Below are 14,737 nucleotides of genomic sequence, written 5' to 3'. Positions count from 1 at the left end.
GTTGGACAGGCTAGGCTTGTATCTACTAGATTTTGGGAGAATAAGAGGTGACTTGATTGAAATATACAAGATCCTGAAGGGTATTGGCAGGGTGAATGTGGAGAGGCTGTTTCCTCTTGTGGGAGAATCTGGAACTAGGGGTCGGCTGTTCAAAAATGAGGGGTTGCTTATTTAAGATAGGGATGATGTGACGTTAGTGGACCTTTAAGAAGTGTTTTTTTAAAAATCATTTACTCTGCAGTTTTAAGGAAACTTTTTCAGTTTGCTTTTCTCAATGTTGCCAGGCTGTCTATGAGAGCTTTTTTAGTGCTGCTTAAACGGGGGTTTGTTTATTTTTACTGGGATGTTTATGACTCTGCATTGTTAGGAGAAAACCTGGTTAGCAGGTCAGGTGATAGGAGCTTTTTCATTTTCAGTTTGGAGCTGCAGGTTGGAGTTTTAATTTTAGAAGGGACATCAAGCTGAAGAGAAGCCTCTCTCTCTCTCCCTGGTTTTGGATATTCTGCTGGCTCGCTGAAAGCAAGGTCTTGCCTTTCTGAAGGAGGGAATTGGCTGTTGGTGGTTTGCCGAGAGTCCCTGGTGTTTTGGGAAGCTGTTCTGACTTCAAACTGTTCTGAGTCTATCCAGAGAACTACAGACTTCATCCAAAGGTCTCAAGTCCAGTATCACGAGCATTAGAAACCATAGAATCCTTACAGTGCAGAAGGAGGCTATTCAGCCCATCGAGTCTGCACCGACCACAATCCCACCCTGGCCCTCTCCCTGCTTAGTTACCTTGCTAACGCCTCTAGCCTATCACATCCCGGGACACTAAGGGTTAATTTGGCATATCCAATCAACCTAACCCGCACATCTTTGGACTGTGGGAGGAAACCGGAGCACCCGGAGGAAACCCACGCAGACACGGGGAGAACGCGCAGACTCCACACAGACAGTGACCCAAGCCAGGAATCGAACCCGGGTCCCTGACGCTGTGAGGCAGCAGTGCTAACCACTGTGTCACTGTGCCGCCCCCTTTGCTGTGTTAATCCTGTGAAAAGGTTTGTCTACGGAATTGGTTTGATTGGAACACGTTAGATATCTTTATTAAGATTTATACATTATAATGGTTTTGTTTTTTGTTTGTAATTGATAAGAGTTCTTGCTAATTTTCTTACTATACGTGTTAACTGTGTTCGGAAATGAACTTTGTTTGATAAAAGCTCCCTAGTGGGTCATTTGAATCATACCTGCAGTGAAACATTATCATGCTTATCCTAGCCAAATACAAGAGGCAAAACCTATGATCCCGGCGGGCTCCATAAAACACTTTAGAGTTTCTGACCTGGACCATAACAGTGAGGAAAATAATTTTCTCTCAGGGGGTGAGTCTCTAGAACTCTCTTCCTCAAAAGGCGGTGGAAGGAGAGTCTGAATATTTTCAAGGTAAAGACAGATAGATTCGAGGGTGTCAAAGGTTATCGGGGGCTGGGCAGGAATGTGGGGTTGAGACCTGCTCGATCTTATTGAATGGCGGAACAGGCTCGAGAGGCTGAGTGGGCGACTGCTGCTAATTTGCATGTTCAAATGTTCAACAGCTTCCCCACTCGCTGAGCAATATGGCCACCTTGAATAGAATTCACAGTGAGAGGTGGTTTGGTGATTTGACAGGATCTGACGACCTTCCAGTAAACGTGTTTGTGTCATGTCAAGCTCTTATTCCACTCTTCTCTCTGGCAGCACTGCAAGTGGTGTTTGGGTCGTTGTATCGAGACGATGTCTTAATCCATCCGAGTCGAGTGGTGACGATTCTGGCAGCTGCCTGTATGCTTCAGCTGGTAAGCCTCGAAACGCAACACTTAGTGCTGAGGAGTCACTGTAACCCCTTCCCCCATCCCACCCGCCCATCATGTGAGCTTGGGAAGAACTGTCCGAGCTCCTGCAGCTCACAGCTAGTCTTCATCAGCAACTGACGCTGGCTCTTTCCTGGCGTGAATGACGAGCCGGTGTCTGCGTTAGTAATTGCCTCACCTCCCACTTGCTCTCTCTGTAACCTCCTCCATCTCCACAACCCTCTGAAACCTCTGTGCCTTGACTGTGACCTCTGGTATAATCGGCCCAATATTGCTGCCCGCTCCTTCGCTTGTCTCAGCCATGAACTCTGAAATTCCCATCCAAACCTCTTCACCTCCCTCCCTCACCCTCCTCCTTTAATCACCATCGTCGAAAGCAGCTCCTTACCTCATACCAGTCTTTCTAGATGTCTCTCTCTGTATCCTGTGTCATGATGTGGAGATGCCGGCGTTGGACTGGAGTGGGGCACAGTAAGGAGTCTTGCTACACCAGGTTAAAGTCCAACAGGTTTATTTGGTATCACGAGCTTTCGGAGCGCTGCTCCTTCATCAGGTGACACTATCCTGTGCCAGCCTTTTCATTTCTCAATAACTCCCTTCAATTTTCACGACATCCAACGTATGGGAATAGGGCCTTGGGTGGGATTCAGTACAGACTTGATGGGCCGAATGGCCTCCTTCTGCACAGTATGGATTCTATGATCTATTCTATGATCCAACATTGATGGTCTTTTATTTCCTCTTTTTCCTCCCTCACATTTTTTAAAAAGTCTTGTTTCCTTTTGCGATGTGCCCGCCCCAGACTCTCTGTTCCTCACTGTGTTCAGGACATTTCCTTGTTCATTCACTCTCGTCAACACCCCATCATTTGTTATTTTTTACTGTCCAGCTGAACCTTTCCATTCTCCTCCCCCGCCGCCCCCAAACCCATGTTTCAGGGCTGCTAAGTTGGCCTCCCTTTCCCCGAGGGCCAAGCCTCACGTCGATCGAATGCTCCAAATCGAGCTCTTTGCAAAGTCGCTTCTTGAGTTGTTTACTCAGCATTCCGGTTAGTTTGCTGCCAAACCCAGCCTTTCCCATCACCGTCCTCGCTCTTGCTTCATTTTCTTTTATCCATTCCTGGGACATGGGCATCGCTGGCTGGGCCAGCATTTATTGCCCATCTCTACTTGCCCTCGAAGGGCAGCTAAGAGTCAACCACAATTACAAAGCGTGGGGCAGCACGGTGGCCCAGTGGTTGGCACTGCTGCCTCACAGCGCCAGAAACCCGGGTTCGAAACCCGGCTTGGGTCACTGTCTGTGCGGAATCTGCACGTTCTCCCTGTGCCTGCATGGGTTTCCTCCGGGTGCTCCGGTTTCCTCCCACAGTCCAAAGACGTGCGGGTTAGGTGCAGTGGCCGTGCTAAATTCTCCCTCCGTGTACCCGAACCGGAGTGTGACGTCGAGGGGAATTTCACGGTAACTTCATTGCAGTGTTAATGTAAGACTACTTGTGACTAATAATTTTTTTTTTACATTGCTGTGGCTCTGGAGTCACATGTAGGCCAGACCAGGTAAGGATGGCAGGTTTCCTTCCCTAAAGGACATTAGTGAACCAGATGGGTTTTTCCGACAATCGACAATGGGTCATCAGTAGATTCTTAATTCCAGATATTTTTTTTAAAAAACTGAATTCAAATTCCACCAGCTGCCGTGGCGGGATTCGAACCCTGGTCCCCAGAACATTAGCTGAGTTTCTGGATTAATAGTCTAGCGACAATACCACTAGGCCAACGCCTCCCTTTGTTGCATCTTCCACCTGCAGATATGGAGGGCTGCAGGGTGGCACAGTGGTCAGCACTGCTGCCTCACAGCGCCAGGGACCTGTGTTCGATTCCAGCCTCGGGTCACTGTCTGTGTGGAGTTCTCCCCATGTCTGCGTGGGTTTCCTCCCACAATCTGAAAGATGTGCAGGTTAGGTGGATTGGCAAAGGTAAATGTGTGGGGTTAAAGGGATAGGCCGGGGGGTGGAGGGGTGGTCGGTATGGGCCTGGGGTAAGATGCTGTATCTGAGAGTCGATGCAGACTTAATGAGCCGAACGGCCTCCTTCAGCACTGTAGGAATCCTGTGATAATCCCTCCACCAAGGGGAAAAGTTGCTCCCTGTCTACTCTATCTATGCCCCTCGTAATTTTATACATCTCAGTTTCCTCTATTCCAAGGAAACAACCCCAGACTATCCAATCTCCCTTCATAACTAACTCTCCAGCCCAAACAACATCCTGGGAAATCTCCTCTGCACCCTTTCCAGTGCTATCACATCCCTCCTATATTGTAGATTCCAGAACTGCACACTATACTCCAGCTGTGGCCTAACCAACGTTTTATACAGTTCCAGCATAACCTCCATGCTCTTAAACTTAATGCCTTGGCCAGTAAAGGCAAGTATACCCTATGTCTTTTTTTGATTTTGGTCTGATTTGATTTATTATTGTCACATGTATTAACATACAATGAAAAGTATTGTTTCTTGCACGCTATACAGACAAAGCATACCGTTCATAGAGAAGGAAAGGAGAGTGCAGAATGTAGTGTTACAGTCATAGCTAGGGTATAGAGAAAGATCAACTTAGTGCGAGGTAGGTCCATTCAAAAGTCTGACAGCAGCAGGGAAGAAGCTGTTCTTGAGTCGGTTGGTATGTGACCTCAGACTTCTGTATCTTTTTCCCGACGGAAGAAGGTGGAAGAGAGAATGTCCGGGGTGCGTGGGGTCCTTAATTATGCTGGCTGCTTTGCTGAGGCAGCGGGAAGTGTAGACAGAGTCAATGGATGGGAGGCTGGTAACCACAAATGGAGGTGTTGGCAGAGTGGGAGCCAGTCTGGGTCAGTGAGCACACCGCTTTCTGTTGAGCCTGGGGTGAGCTCAGATCGCACCAGTGAGTTTTGGAAGCTGCTTTAGCTTTTCTTTTCCTCTCCTCCCGTTGTCGGAAAAGCTTTAATGTTTTGCCTTTCCCCTTGGCCTTCCTCACTGGGGGATGCAGCCCGTTGCTAGGTTACTGTTCCGCAGGCCGCCAGTGCATCACCAAGAAGAAGTTCTTTTATGTGAGAGTGCAGACGTGGATTTGCGGTCAGTTTATTCAGCCAGTGTAACAGAATAATTTGACAGCTTGACAGTCTGCCGGAGCTGTGAAAGATCAAGCTCAGGCCAGCGGTCTGCCCACAATTCTTTTGTTGATCAGCAGCGGACAGTGTTCGCAGGGATAAGACTGAAACAGCAGAACCCCCTCAAGTACTGAGGAAGAAGATCAAACAGAATATCTACTGCTCTCGTAGAATCATAGTTTCCCGACAGTGCAGAAGGAGACCATTCAGCCCATCGAGCCTGCTCCGACAACAATCCCACCCAGGGCCTATCCCCATAACCCCATACTAGTCCCCCGACACTAAGAGGCAATTTAGCCATGGCCTAACCCGCACATCTTTGGACTGTGGGAGGAAACCGGAGCACCCGGAGGAAACCCATGCAGACATGGGGAGAAGGTGCAAATTCCGCGCAGACAGTGACCCAAGGTCGGAATTGAAACCGGGTCCCTGGCGCTGTGAGGCAGCAGGGCTAACCATTGTGCCACCGTGCCGTCCTTATACTAGTCCAAGTGTAAACACAACACTGGCTGGTAACTACGTCGTCCCAATCTACAAGCTGTGGTTTGACTTGGAATCATACTCCACAGTCTGTGTGGAGTTTGCACATTCTAGTCCAAGTGTAAACACAACACTGGCTGATAACTACGTCATTCCAATCTACAAGCTGTGGTTTGACTTGGAATCATACTCCTCTGTCTGTGTGGAGTTTGCACATTCTCCTCGTGTCTGCGTGGGTTTCCTCCGGGTGCTCCGGTTTCCTCCCACAGTCCAAAGATGTGCGGGTTAGGTTGATTGGCCAGGTTAAAAATTGCCCCTTAGAGTCCTGAGATGTGTAGGTTAGAGGGATTAGTTGGTAAAATATGTGGGGGTAGGGCCTGGGTGGGATTGTGGTCGGTGCAGACTCGATGGGCCGAATGGCCTCCTTCTGCACTGTAGGGTTTCTATGATTTCTTTCTATGATTAACCATTGCCACTCCACCGGGATATCCTGTCTGCCTGAACAAGGACTCCTCCAACTCTCCTCATTCTAAGAATGAACAGACTTGGTTTCCAGCCCTTCAGTGTTAGGGATCAGCTTTGTTGTCGCTCCCTGTATCTTGTCCAAGATTCGTTCTTCAGAACAGAACCATGTTAACTTTGCTTGATTGCATCCATCCGAATCCAACTCCATCAGGAACGATTGAACAGGCTGGGGCTCCATGCTGCAGCAAAGAGAAGGGAGATCTTGAAATTTATCAAGATGGGAAAGGCATGGAGACGTTTGCACTCTTGTGGGTGATTAAAACTAGGGGTCCTCAAGAGAGGATAGTCACTGATAAATCCAGCAGGGCATTCAGGAAAAGTTTCTGCTGGTGAGATAAATAACACAGATGCGTTTGAGGAGACAGAGGAAGGTGGTGATAGGGTTAGTTGAGTTAAGATTAGAAGAAGCATGAACACCAAGATAGACCAGTTGGATGGCGTGTGGCCGAAGATTGTATCCCAAGGCGATGGTTTGATTTGATTTGATTTATTATTGCCACGTGTATTAACATACAGTGAAAAGTATTGTTTCTTGCGCGCTATACAGACAAAACATACCGTTCATAGAGAATGAAGCGAGAGAGTGCAGAATGTAGTGTTACAGTCATAGCTAGGGTGTAGAGAAAGATCAGCTTAACGCAAGGTAAGTCCATTCAGAAGTCTGACAGCAGCAGGGAAGAAGCTGTTCTTGAGTCGGTTGGTACGTGACCTCAGACTTTAATATCTTTTTCCCAAAGGAAGAAGGTGGAAGAGAGAATGTTCAGGGTGCGTGGGGTCCTTAATTATGCTGGCTGCTTTGCCGAGGCAGCGCGAAGTGTAGACAGTTAGTGGATGGGAGGCTGGTTTGCGTGATGGACTGGGCTACATCCACGACCTTTTGTAGATCCTTGCGGCCTTGGGCAGAGCAGGAGCCATACCAAGCTGTGATACAACCAGAAAGAATGCTTTCTATGATGCATCTGTAAATGTTGGTGAGAGTCGTAGTGGGACATTCCAAATTTCTATATTCTTCTGAGAAAGTAGAGGCGTTGGTGAGCTTTCTTAACTATAGTGTCGGCATGGAGGGACCAGGACAGGTTGTTGGTGATCTGGACACCAAAAAACCTGAAGCTCACGACCCTTTCTACTTCGTCCCCATTGACGTAGACAGGGGCATGTTCTCCTTCACGCTTCCTGACGTCTCCTGTATTTGGGATGATGGGAGCAGGCTGGGGGAGAGGAGGAGAGACACTTCTTGGGAGGTGGAAGCTCGGAGTTTTCTGTGAGGGAGAAGGGGATTGACAACAGTTGACCGGAGGGAGAGAGGCCGGTGGCGATGATACAGCGAAGAGAGAGCCCACAGTCGACACAACAAGACTTCCGGTTGGGGTCGGGGGGGAATATTCCTGTTTTTCTTGGCCCACAAGGAGTGCTGCAAAAGGCACTTACCGTATGGAGCTATTCTGCAATTTCACAGCAGGAGCCTAATTCAAATACATCTTGTAGTGTCCTCCCTGTCCTGGGCAGGAGGTTTGGACATCCTGAAACCAGTAGGCGCCGGATTCAGACCAGGCTCCCCGGCTTAACGATGGACCCTGCATTGGCCCTCTCCCGCTCATGATAGTGGGGCATGTATTTGTGTTACGCACTGTGTCTTTCCCCGCAGGAAGAGCCGCACAACGTGCCATGAAGGGGAATCCCTGCCGGATTTAGAACTTCCTGAATGGAGGCAGCTGGCATCCGAGTGGATTGCTCGGAGTATCAGTGCCAGTGCTGACGTTGGGGGTCATTGTCTCTCCTCTTCCATTGGGTGTTAGAGCGCTGGGCACGGCGTCTTCTCAGATCCAGTTCACATCTTCAGCCAGGAAAATGAGTTTGTGTCAGCTGCATTAGCCAGAGCCAGCTCGCGTGACGGTGAGTCAGTGTCACAGGGAAGGGAAGGAGTCTTGTGTGTAGGTGGCTGTGCAGGGTGTTGTAAATTTACAACTGCTTTTGGAGCACCAGTTTGATTTTCATGACAAATTAGGGCAAACCCCATCATCGCGAGCGCAGGAGTTGTTCAGCTGAGGTTGTACATGAGTAACATGTGGCCGGGCATCAGTTTCCTGGTGTCTTTTCAGTCGAAGCTAACATGGACACACCTGTGCCAGGTGAGTGCTGTCATCTGCCAGCTACACTGGCAGGCTTGGGTGGCAATGAGGTGTGACGGGGGCAAAGTGGAGACCCAGCCGCGGGTCTCCATTCATTTCACATCGCAAAGAGCCTTCATTGATAAGCTGCGCAAAAGACAGCCCGAGAATGGTACAATGCAAGAGAGACCTTTCAGCCCATTGCACCAGTGCTAGCCCTTTGAAAGAGCAGATAACTTAGTCCCACTCTCTTGAAATCCCTGCACATGTTCCGACTGATCTAATTTCCTTTGAGAAAGTTACAAGTGAATCTGATTCCGCTGCCATTCCCGGTGTCAAAAGATAAATTTGCTAAACGGTGTAAGATGTTTCAGTGATATAAAGGTTACGTCAGTACAGTAAAGCTTCAGTGACAACTATGTGTGATGCATCCTCAGGGGGAGACTGGTTTCAGTTCGGGGCTCTGAGGTTGTGTTCTGCCTGGAGGCAGTCGACACTCCCTTTACTCTTCATCCCTTTTCTCTCTGTTTGATTTTGGAAGGATGCTTTGATCCAGCAATGTGGAGAGATTATGAAGGAGACAATCAGTTCCAAATCTGTCTGCAGCTTCTACACGGCAGCTGGAACCTACGGACTCGACTCAGTCAAGCAGAAGTAAGTTCCGGAATATGTTGTGTGTTTTTTTTTTACTTTGCTCGTGAGTCGTGTTGCGTCGATGTTATTTTTACTCATGATTGTCCCACTGCCCCCGAGGTGCAGTGCCCTGACTAATTGTTCTTCCATTGTTATTGCTCGCTAAGATAGAAATACTATGCTGCGGCCGTTAAAAGTCTGGCATTCATCGAGAATTGCTTATTGATTTTCTTCGCAATTCCAGATGCCTCGAGTGGCTTTTGAACAACCTGATGACACATCAAAGTGTGGATCTGCTGAAGGATCTGAGGTGAATCATCACCGCTCTCTCAACAGTTCAAACTCTCTTTTGCTTGCTTGCTTCGCCGCTTGGGAGAAGCGCGTGAAACGTTGGCTGTTTTTGGGGAGAATTCAGTGTGTGAATGGTGACGTAATTCCTCCTGAAGTTTCCTCAAATGCGTTCGCAAAGTTCAGAGCCCTGAGGGGGGAGTTCACTTCTCCAGCCAACTCTTACCAAATAAACACGCGGCGTCGCACAGTCGGCGAATGACTCCAGAGATTTCACCCATTCATTATTCCAGGTAACAATCCGCCTAATGTGTGAAAACGATATTCCTCGCATTACTCCTGAACTTCGAGAGATGGATCATCGAATCCTCCAGTGCAGAAGGAGGCCATTCAGCCCATCGAGTCTGCACCCCCAACCACGATCCCACCCAAACCCTATCCCCATTACCCCATGCATTTACCCTAGCTAGTCCCCCTGACACTAAGGGTCAATTTAGCTTGGCCGAACCACCTAACCCTGCCCATCTTTGGAGTGTGGGAGGAAACCCGCGCAGACACGGGGAGAATGTGCAAACTCCACACAGTGACCCGAGCCGGGAATCAAACCCGGGTCCCTGGCGCTGTGGGGCAGCAGTGATGGCCACCGGGCCAAACGCGGGCAACTGGGAGGGCATCATGGTCAGCATGGACCGATTGGGCTGAAGGGCCTGTTTCTGTGCTGTGACTCCGTAGAAGCGAAAGAAACCCATGCGTTTCTTTCATAGTCTCAGGACGTCCCAAATCCATGAAGCCAGTCCAGTACTTTGTGAAATGCAGTCACTGTTGTGATGCGGTAAGCTAGGCAGCCAGTCTGGTCACGGGCCAGGGAGGATGTCAGGAGAGGGTATGGAGGCATTGTACTGGAATAATCCCAGGGCTGAGGGACGAGGGAAGCTGGAGTTGTTCTCCTTCCAGCAGAGAGGTTTAAGGAGAGAGCTAATTGAGGTGCTGAAAATCATGAAGGGTTTTGATGGAGTAGATGGGGAGGAACTGTTTCCACTGGCAGCAGGGTCAGCCACCACGAGGAGCAAAACTCCAGAGGGAGAGATGAGTTGAATTGCCTTTGTGCCGTGAGTTTCAGAACATGTGCTACTCTGAAGGGGCAGTGGATTCAAGGGGACCTTTTTCAAAAGAGAATTGGCGAAACCGTTGAAAGATTTGTAAGACCAGAGGGAGTGGGATTACCTGGAGAACTCTTCCTGTGAGCTGGCACGGTTACGATGGCCTGAACGTTTTGCAATTCCAAGTCTGATATTTGTTCAGCATTGGAGCCAGGTGGACGCACACGTCCTCTCTTTGGTCACCTGTGACAGCTCACCCCATCAGACTCTGTCTTTCTAACCAGAACCAGGGGGAGGCAGTGTCATAGTGATATTGTTGCTGGACTGATAACCCAGAGACCCAGGGTAATGGCTGTGGGGACCCGAGTTCGAATACCACCAGGGCTGATGGTGAAATTTAATTTCAATAAAAACCTGGAATTGAAAGTCGAATGATGACCATGAAACCATTGTCGGAAAAACCCGTCTGGTTCACTAATGTCCTTCACTGAAGAAAATCTGCCGACCTTACCTGGTCTGGCTTACATGTGACTCCAGACCCACTCTAGCGTGGTTGACTCACAACTGCCCCCTGAAATGGCTGAGCAAGCCACTCTTCAAGGGGCAATTAGGGATGGTCAATAAATGCTGGCCTTGCCAGCGACGTCCACACTCCCATGAATGAATTTTTTAAAAAACCACATTCCTGCCCACTCAGACCTGCAGCCGAGATTGAGAACTATGCTCTCCATTGTCAAGGAGCTGTGACAGATACACCCCCCTTTGCTGGACCTCGAGCTTCTCTTGTTCAGTGTTGCTCTTGTCCAGTTGAGCAGATGAAGGGGATTCTGCTGTAGTTAGGCTGTGCGCGCAGGCGAACAGGAGACTCTGCTTCTGATGCTGCTGCTGACGTGTTGTTCTGCTCAGACTATCCTCTTTCTTTTCCCCGCTTGTCCAGCATTGTTCTGATGGAGAAGTTGATCAGCTCGCCTGACTTGTTTGTGATGCAAGTAGAGATGGACGTGTACACAGCACTCAAAAAGGTACGTTGCATTCTTGTACCTTTACTGTTGTAAAGACGCCACAAGGCACCTTCACAGGAGTGTGATCAGCAGGAATGTGACTCTGAGCCAAGTAACAAGATATTGGGACTGGTCACCAAAGACATGGTGAAGTCATAAGACCATAAAACATAGGAGCAGAATTAGGCCACTCGGCCCATTGAGTCTGCTCCGCCATTCAATCATGGCTGATATTTTTCTCATCCTCATTTTCCTGCCTTTCCCCATAACCCTTGATCCCCTTATTAATCAAGAACCTATCTATCTCTGTCTTAAAGACACTCAATGACCTGGCCTCCACTGCCTTCTGCAGCAAAGAGTTCCACAGATTCACCACTCTCAGGCTGAAGAAATTCCTCCTCATCTCTGTTTTAAAGGAGCATCCCTTTAGCCTGAGGTTGTGCCCTCTGGTTCTAGTTTTGCCTACTAGTGGGAACACCCTCTCCATGTCCACTCTATCCAGGCCTCGCATTATCCTGTAAGTTTCAATAAGATTCCCCCCTTCGTCCTTCTAAACTCCAAGTAGTACAGACCCAGAGTCCTCAACTGTTCCTCATACGACAAGCTCTTCATTCCAGGGATCATTCCTGCAAACCTCCTCTGGACCCTTTCCGAGGCCAGCACATCCTTCCTTAGATATGGGGCCCAAAACTGCTCACAGTACTCCAAATGGGGTCTGACCAGAGCCATATACAGCCTCAGAAGTACATCCCTGCTCTTGTATTCTAGCCCTCTCGACATGAATGCTAACATTGCATTTGCCTTCCTAACTGCCGACTGAACCTGCACGTTAACCGTAAGAGAATCTTGAACAAGGACTCCCAAGTCCCTTTGTGTTTCTGATTTCTAAGCATTTTCCCATTCAGAAAATAGTCTATCCTCCATTCCTCCTTCCAAAGTGCGTAACCGCACACTTTCCCACATTGTCAGTTTGAAGGAATGTCTTAAGCGAGAGAGAGAAGTTGAGAAATTTGAGGAAGGAATTCCATTGCTTCGAACCCAGGCAGCTGCAGGCACGGCCACCAGTGATGGATTAAAAGGAACACAGGAGTAGGCCATGTGGTCCCTCGAGCTCCCTCCGCCATTCAGTTAGATCGAACTCAACACCACTTTCCCACACTATTTCCGTATCCATTGATGCCACGAGTGTCCAGAAAGTCAGAACTGGATTGTCAGAAGTTTTGTCCCAGGGTGGAAGAGTCAATTACTAGGGGGCACAGGTTTAAGGTGCGAGGGACAAGGTTTAAAGGAGATGTATGAGGCAAGTTTTTTACACAGAGTGGTGGGTGCCTGGAACTCGCTGCTGGGGGAGGCAGTGGAAGCAGATACGATAGTGGCTTTTAAGGGGTATCTTGACAGATACCTGAATAGGATGGGAATAGAGGGATATGGTCCCTGGAAGGGTAGGGGGTTTTAGTTCAGTTGGGCAGCATGGTTGGTGCAGGCTTGGAGGGCCGAAGGGCCTGTTCCTGTGCTGTAATTTTCTTCATTCTCTTTGTTAAATCTATCCATCTCAGTCCTGAACACACTCAATGATGCCGTGATCAGACTGATAATCAGATTCCCAACCTGGGTTTTCATTCAACTGCCCGGTGACTAACCAGTGATGGACAAGAAGCCTCGTTCTTATCAAGTTGTTTAGGTCCATGCTTCTCAGACCTTTCTGCTGTGTGAGACCCTTCCCGCACACCAAATAAGCACTCCGGAAATATTCATTCTGGAGTTCCCCCCCCCCACACTCCGCTCTCCCCATGATCCCTTCTCCAATCATAGCCCACTGTGAGGAGTTTGTGAATCGTCTCATGGGGGATACTCTGCCAGATTACCCTCGATGTCAGGGAGATAACTACCATTCTATTCCAATGTCTGGCGCCAATACCCAAACAAGCATCAGAGATTGATTATTCAAACCTACTGCACTCAAAAATATACCCAATTTACCCCTATCCACAACAGGACAGGGTATTAGATAGGCAGCAAATATTTTATACCCAGTTTGGTGTCACTTTTGTTTATTCATGGGACATGGGTGTCGCTGGCTGGGCCAGCATTTATTGCCCATCCCTAGTTGCCTGAGAGCAGTTGAGAGTCAACCACATTGCTGTGGCTCTGGAGTCACATGTAGGCCAGACCAGGTAAGGAGGGCAGATTTCCTTCCCTAAAGGACATCAGTGAACCAGATGGGTTTTTCCGACAGTGGTCATCAGGAGATCCTTTAATTCCAGATTTTTTTTATTGAACTCAAATTCTGGGATTCGATGGTGGGATTCGAACCCGGGTCCCCAGAACATTAGCTGAGTTTCTGGATTAATAGTCTAGTGAAAATACCACTAGGCCACCGCCTCCCCTCACCTGCAGCGAGACAGGGTGTTGTATAGATCAGTGGAATTCTTTACCGCAGTGAGCTGTAGAGACTGGGTCGTTGAGTATGTTCAAGGCTGTTATAGACAGATTGTTAATCAGTAAGGGAATCGAGGGTTATGGGGATAAGGTGGGAAAGTGGAGTTCAGCGTTATCACATCAGATCAATCACAACCTCATTGAATGGTGGAGCAGATCAATGGGCCTAATGGCCTCCTTCTGCTGCTGTGTCTCATGATCTTGTAAGCGGAAATATTTGGTACCCACTTTAGTGTCATCTACGTCAGGATAGAGTACTGTCTCAGCAAAGACAGATGCTTGTCAAGTTTCACATGTTTATTCCCTGCTGTTGTGTTTGATTGACATTTACAGCTCTCAGGCCGGCTGAACACAATGAGAACTGACCTGTACTTCGCTGTCTGCTGCTTTTGAGTTGCTTTATTCGAAGTGTAAACAAACCATCTCAAACAGTCAATCCTCCGCAGTGCACGTTTTCTCATTGTATCTCTCGGGCCGCTTTTGAATTCAATCCTTTCCTTTTCGCAGTGGATGTTCCTTCAACTCGTGCCCTCCTGGAACGGCCCTTTGAAGCAATTGTTGACCGATGCAGATGCCTGGTTCTCCAAACGTAGGAAAGGTGAGCGCTGTCTTCCGTCTGCTGGGCTCGACCCTCTGGCTGTGCGGCTGGACATGACCGCCGCTGGCGCGACGTACAGTGCCCCCGAGACTGCAGGTGTGTCTTTTCCTCAGGAAAGTTTAGGGTAAAACCTTGCTGTGCGCCACTGGTTATCATTGTGTCTCTTTCATCCACATTAAGGATAAGTAAATAGCCGACATTAAGCAGCACTCAGTCCCGTGGGAAGCCTGCAGATTGCCGCAGGGTAGTTCTCTTGAGAGTTTAGCCACAATTGGTTCCAGCCGTCACATCCACTTACGCCGTGTGGAACACATTTATATAAAGCTGACTGTCTGATAGCTGCAACAATGATTTGTCCTTTGTGTAATAAATAGAATATAAAAAGCTGTCAGAGTCAGTAGATTGCAGTTAGTTCATACTGCCTGTTTTCATCCTGATGTAAATTTGTAATGTCTGCGCACCTTACTCATCCGTTGGTTAGACTGTTTCCCATTTGTGTCCAAGCTCACTGGGTTTGATGAACAATCATAATCCCTTCCACGTCCCTCCCAGTGAAGGAACAGGGGGAAAGGGCAGAATCTTCCCCAGGACA

At 48.6% G+C, this 14,737-nt stretch overlaps 1 protein-coding gene across 5 annotated transcripts in view; it reads left to right on the top strand.

Annotated features, from left to right (window-relative positions):
- gmcl1 (germ cell-less, spermatogenesis associated) overlaps nucleotides 1-14,737 on the top strand; it is a 94,424-nt gene that overhangs the window by 49,452 nt on the left and 30,235 nt on the right. For 3 of the 5 annotated variants that reach the window (XM_078239669.1, XM_078239671.1, XM_078239674.1), the window contains exons 4-8: nucleotides 1,720-1,817; nucleotides 8,628-8,740; nucleotides 8,964-9,029; nucleotides 11,045-11,129; nucleotides 14,055-14,241. In XM_078239669.1, the coding sequence (XP_078095795.1) occupies nucleotides 1,720-1,817; nucleotides 8,628-8,740; nucleotides 8,964-9,029; nucleotides 11,045-11,129; nucleotides 14,055-14,241 (549 nt within the window). The remainder of the gene's footprint in view (nucleotides 1-1,719; nucleotides 1,818-8,627; nucleotides 8,741-8,963; nucleotides 9,030-11,044; nucleotides 11,130-14,054; nucleotides 14,242-14,737) is intronic. The other 2 variants (XM_078239670.1, XM_078239673.1) reach the window with 1 other exon arrangement.

The sequence above is a fragment of the Mustelus asterias genome, chromosome 22 (genome assembly GCF_964213995.1).
Source record: "Mustelus asterias chromosome 22, sMusAst1.hap1.1, whole genome shotgun sequence".
Lineage (NCBI taxonomy): Eukaryota > Metazoa > Chordata > Chondrichthyes > Carcharhiniformes > Triakidae > Mustelus > Mustelus asterias.
Note: the sequence above shows the minus strand (reverse complement) of the source record. Positions and strands in the feature narration are given on the sequence as shown.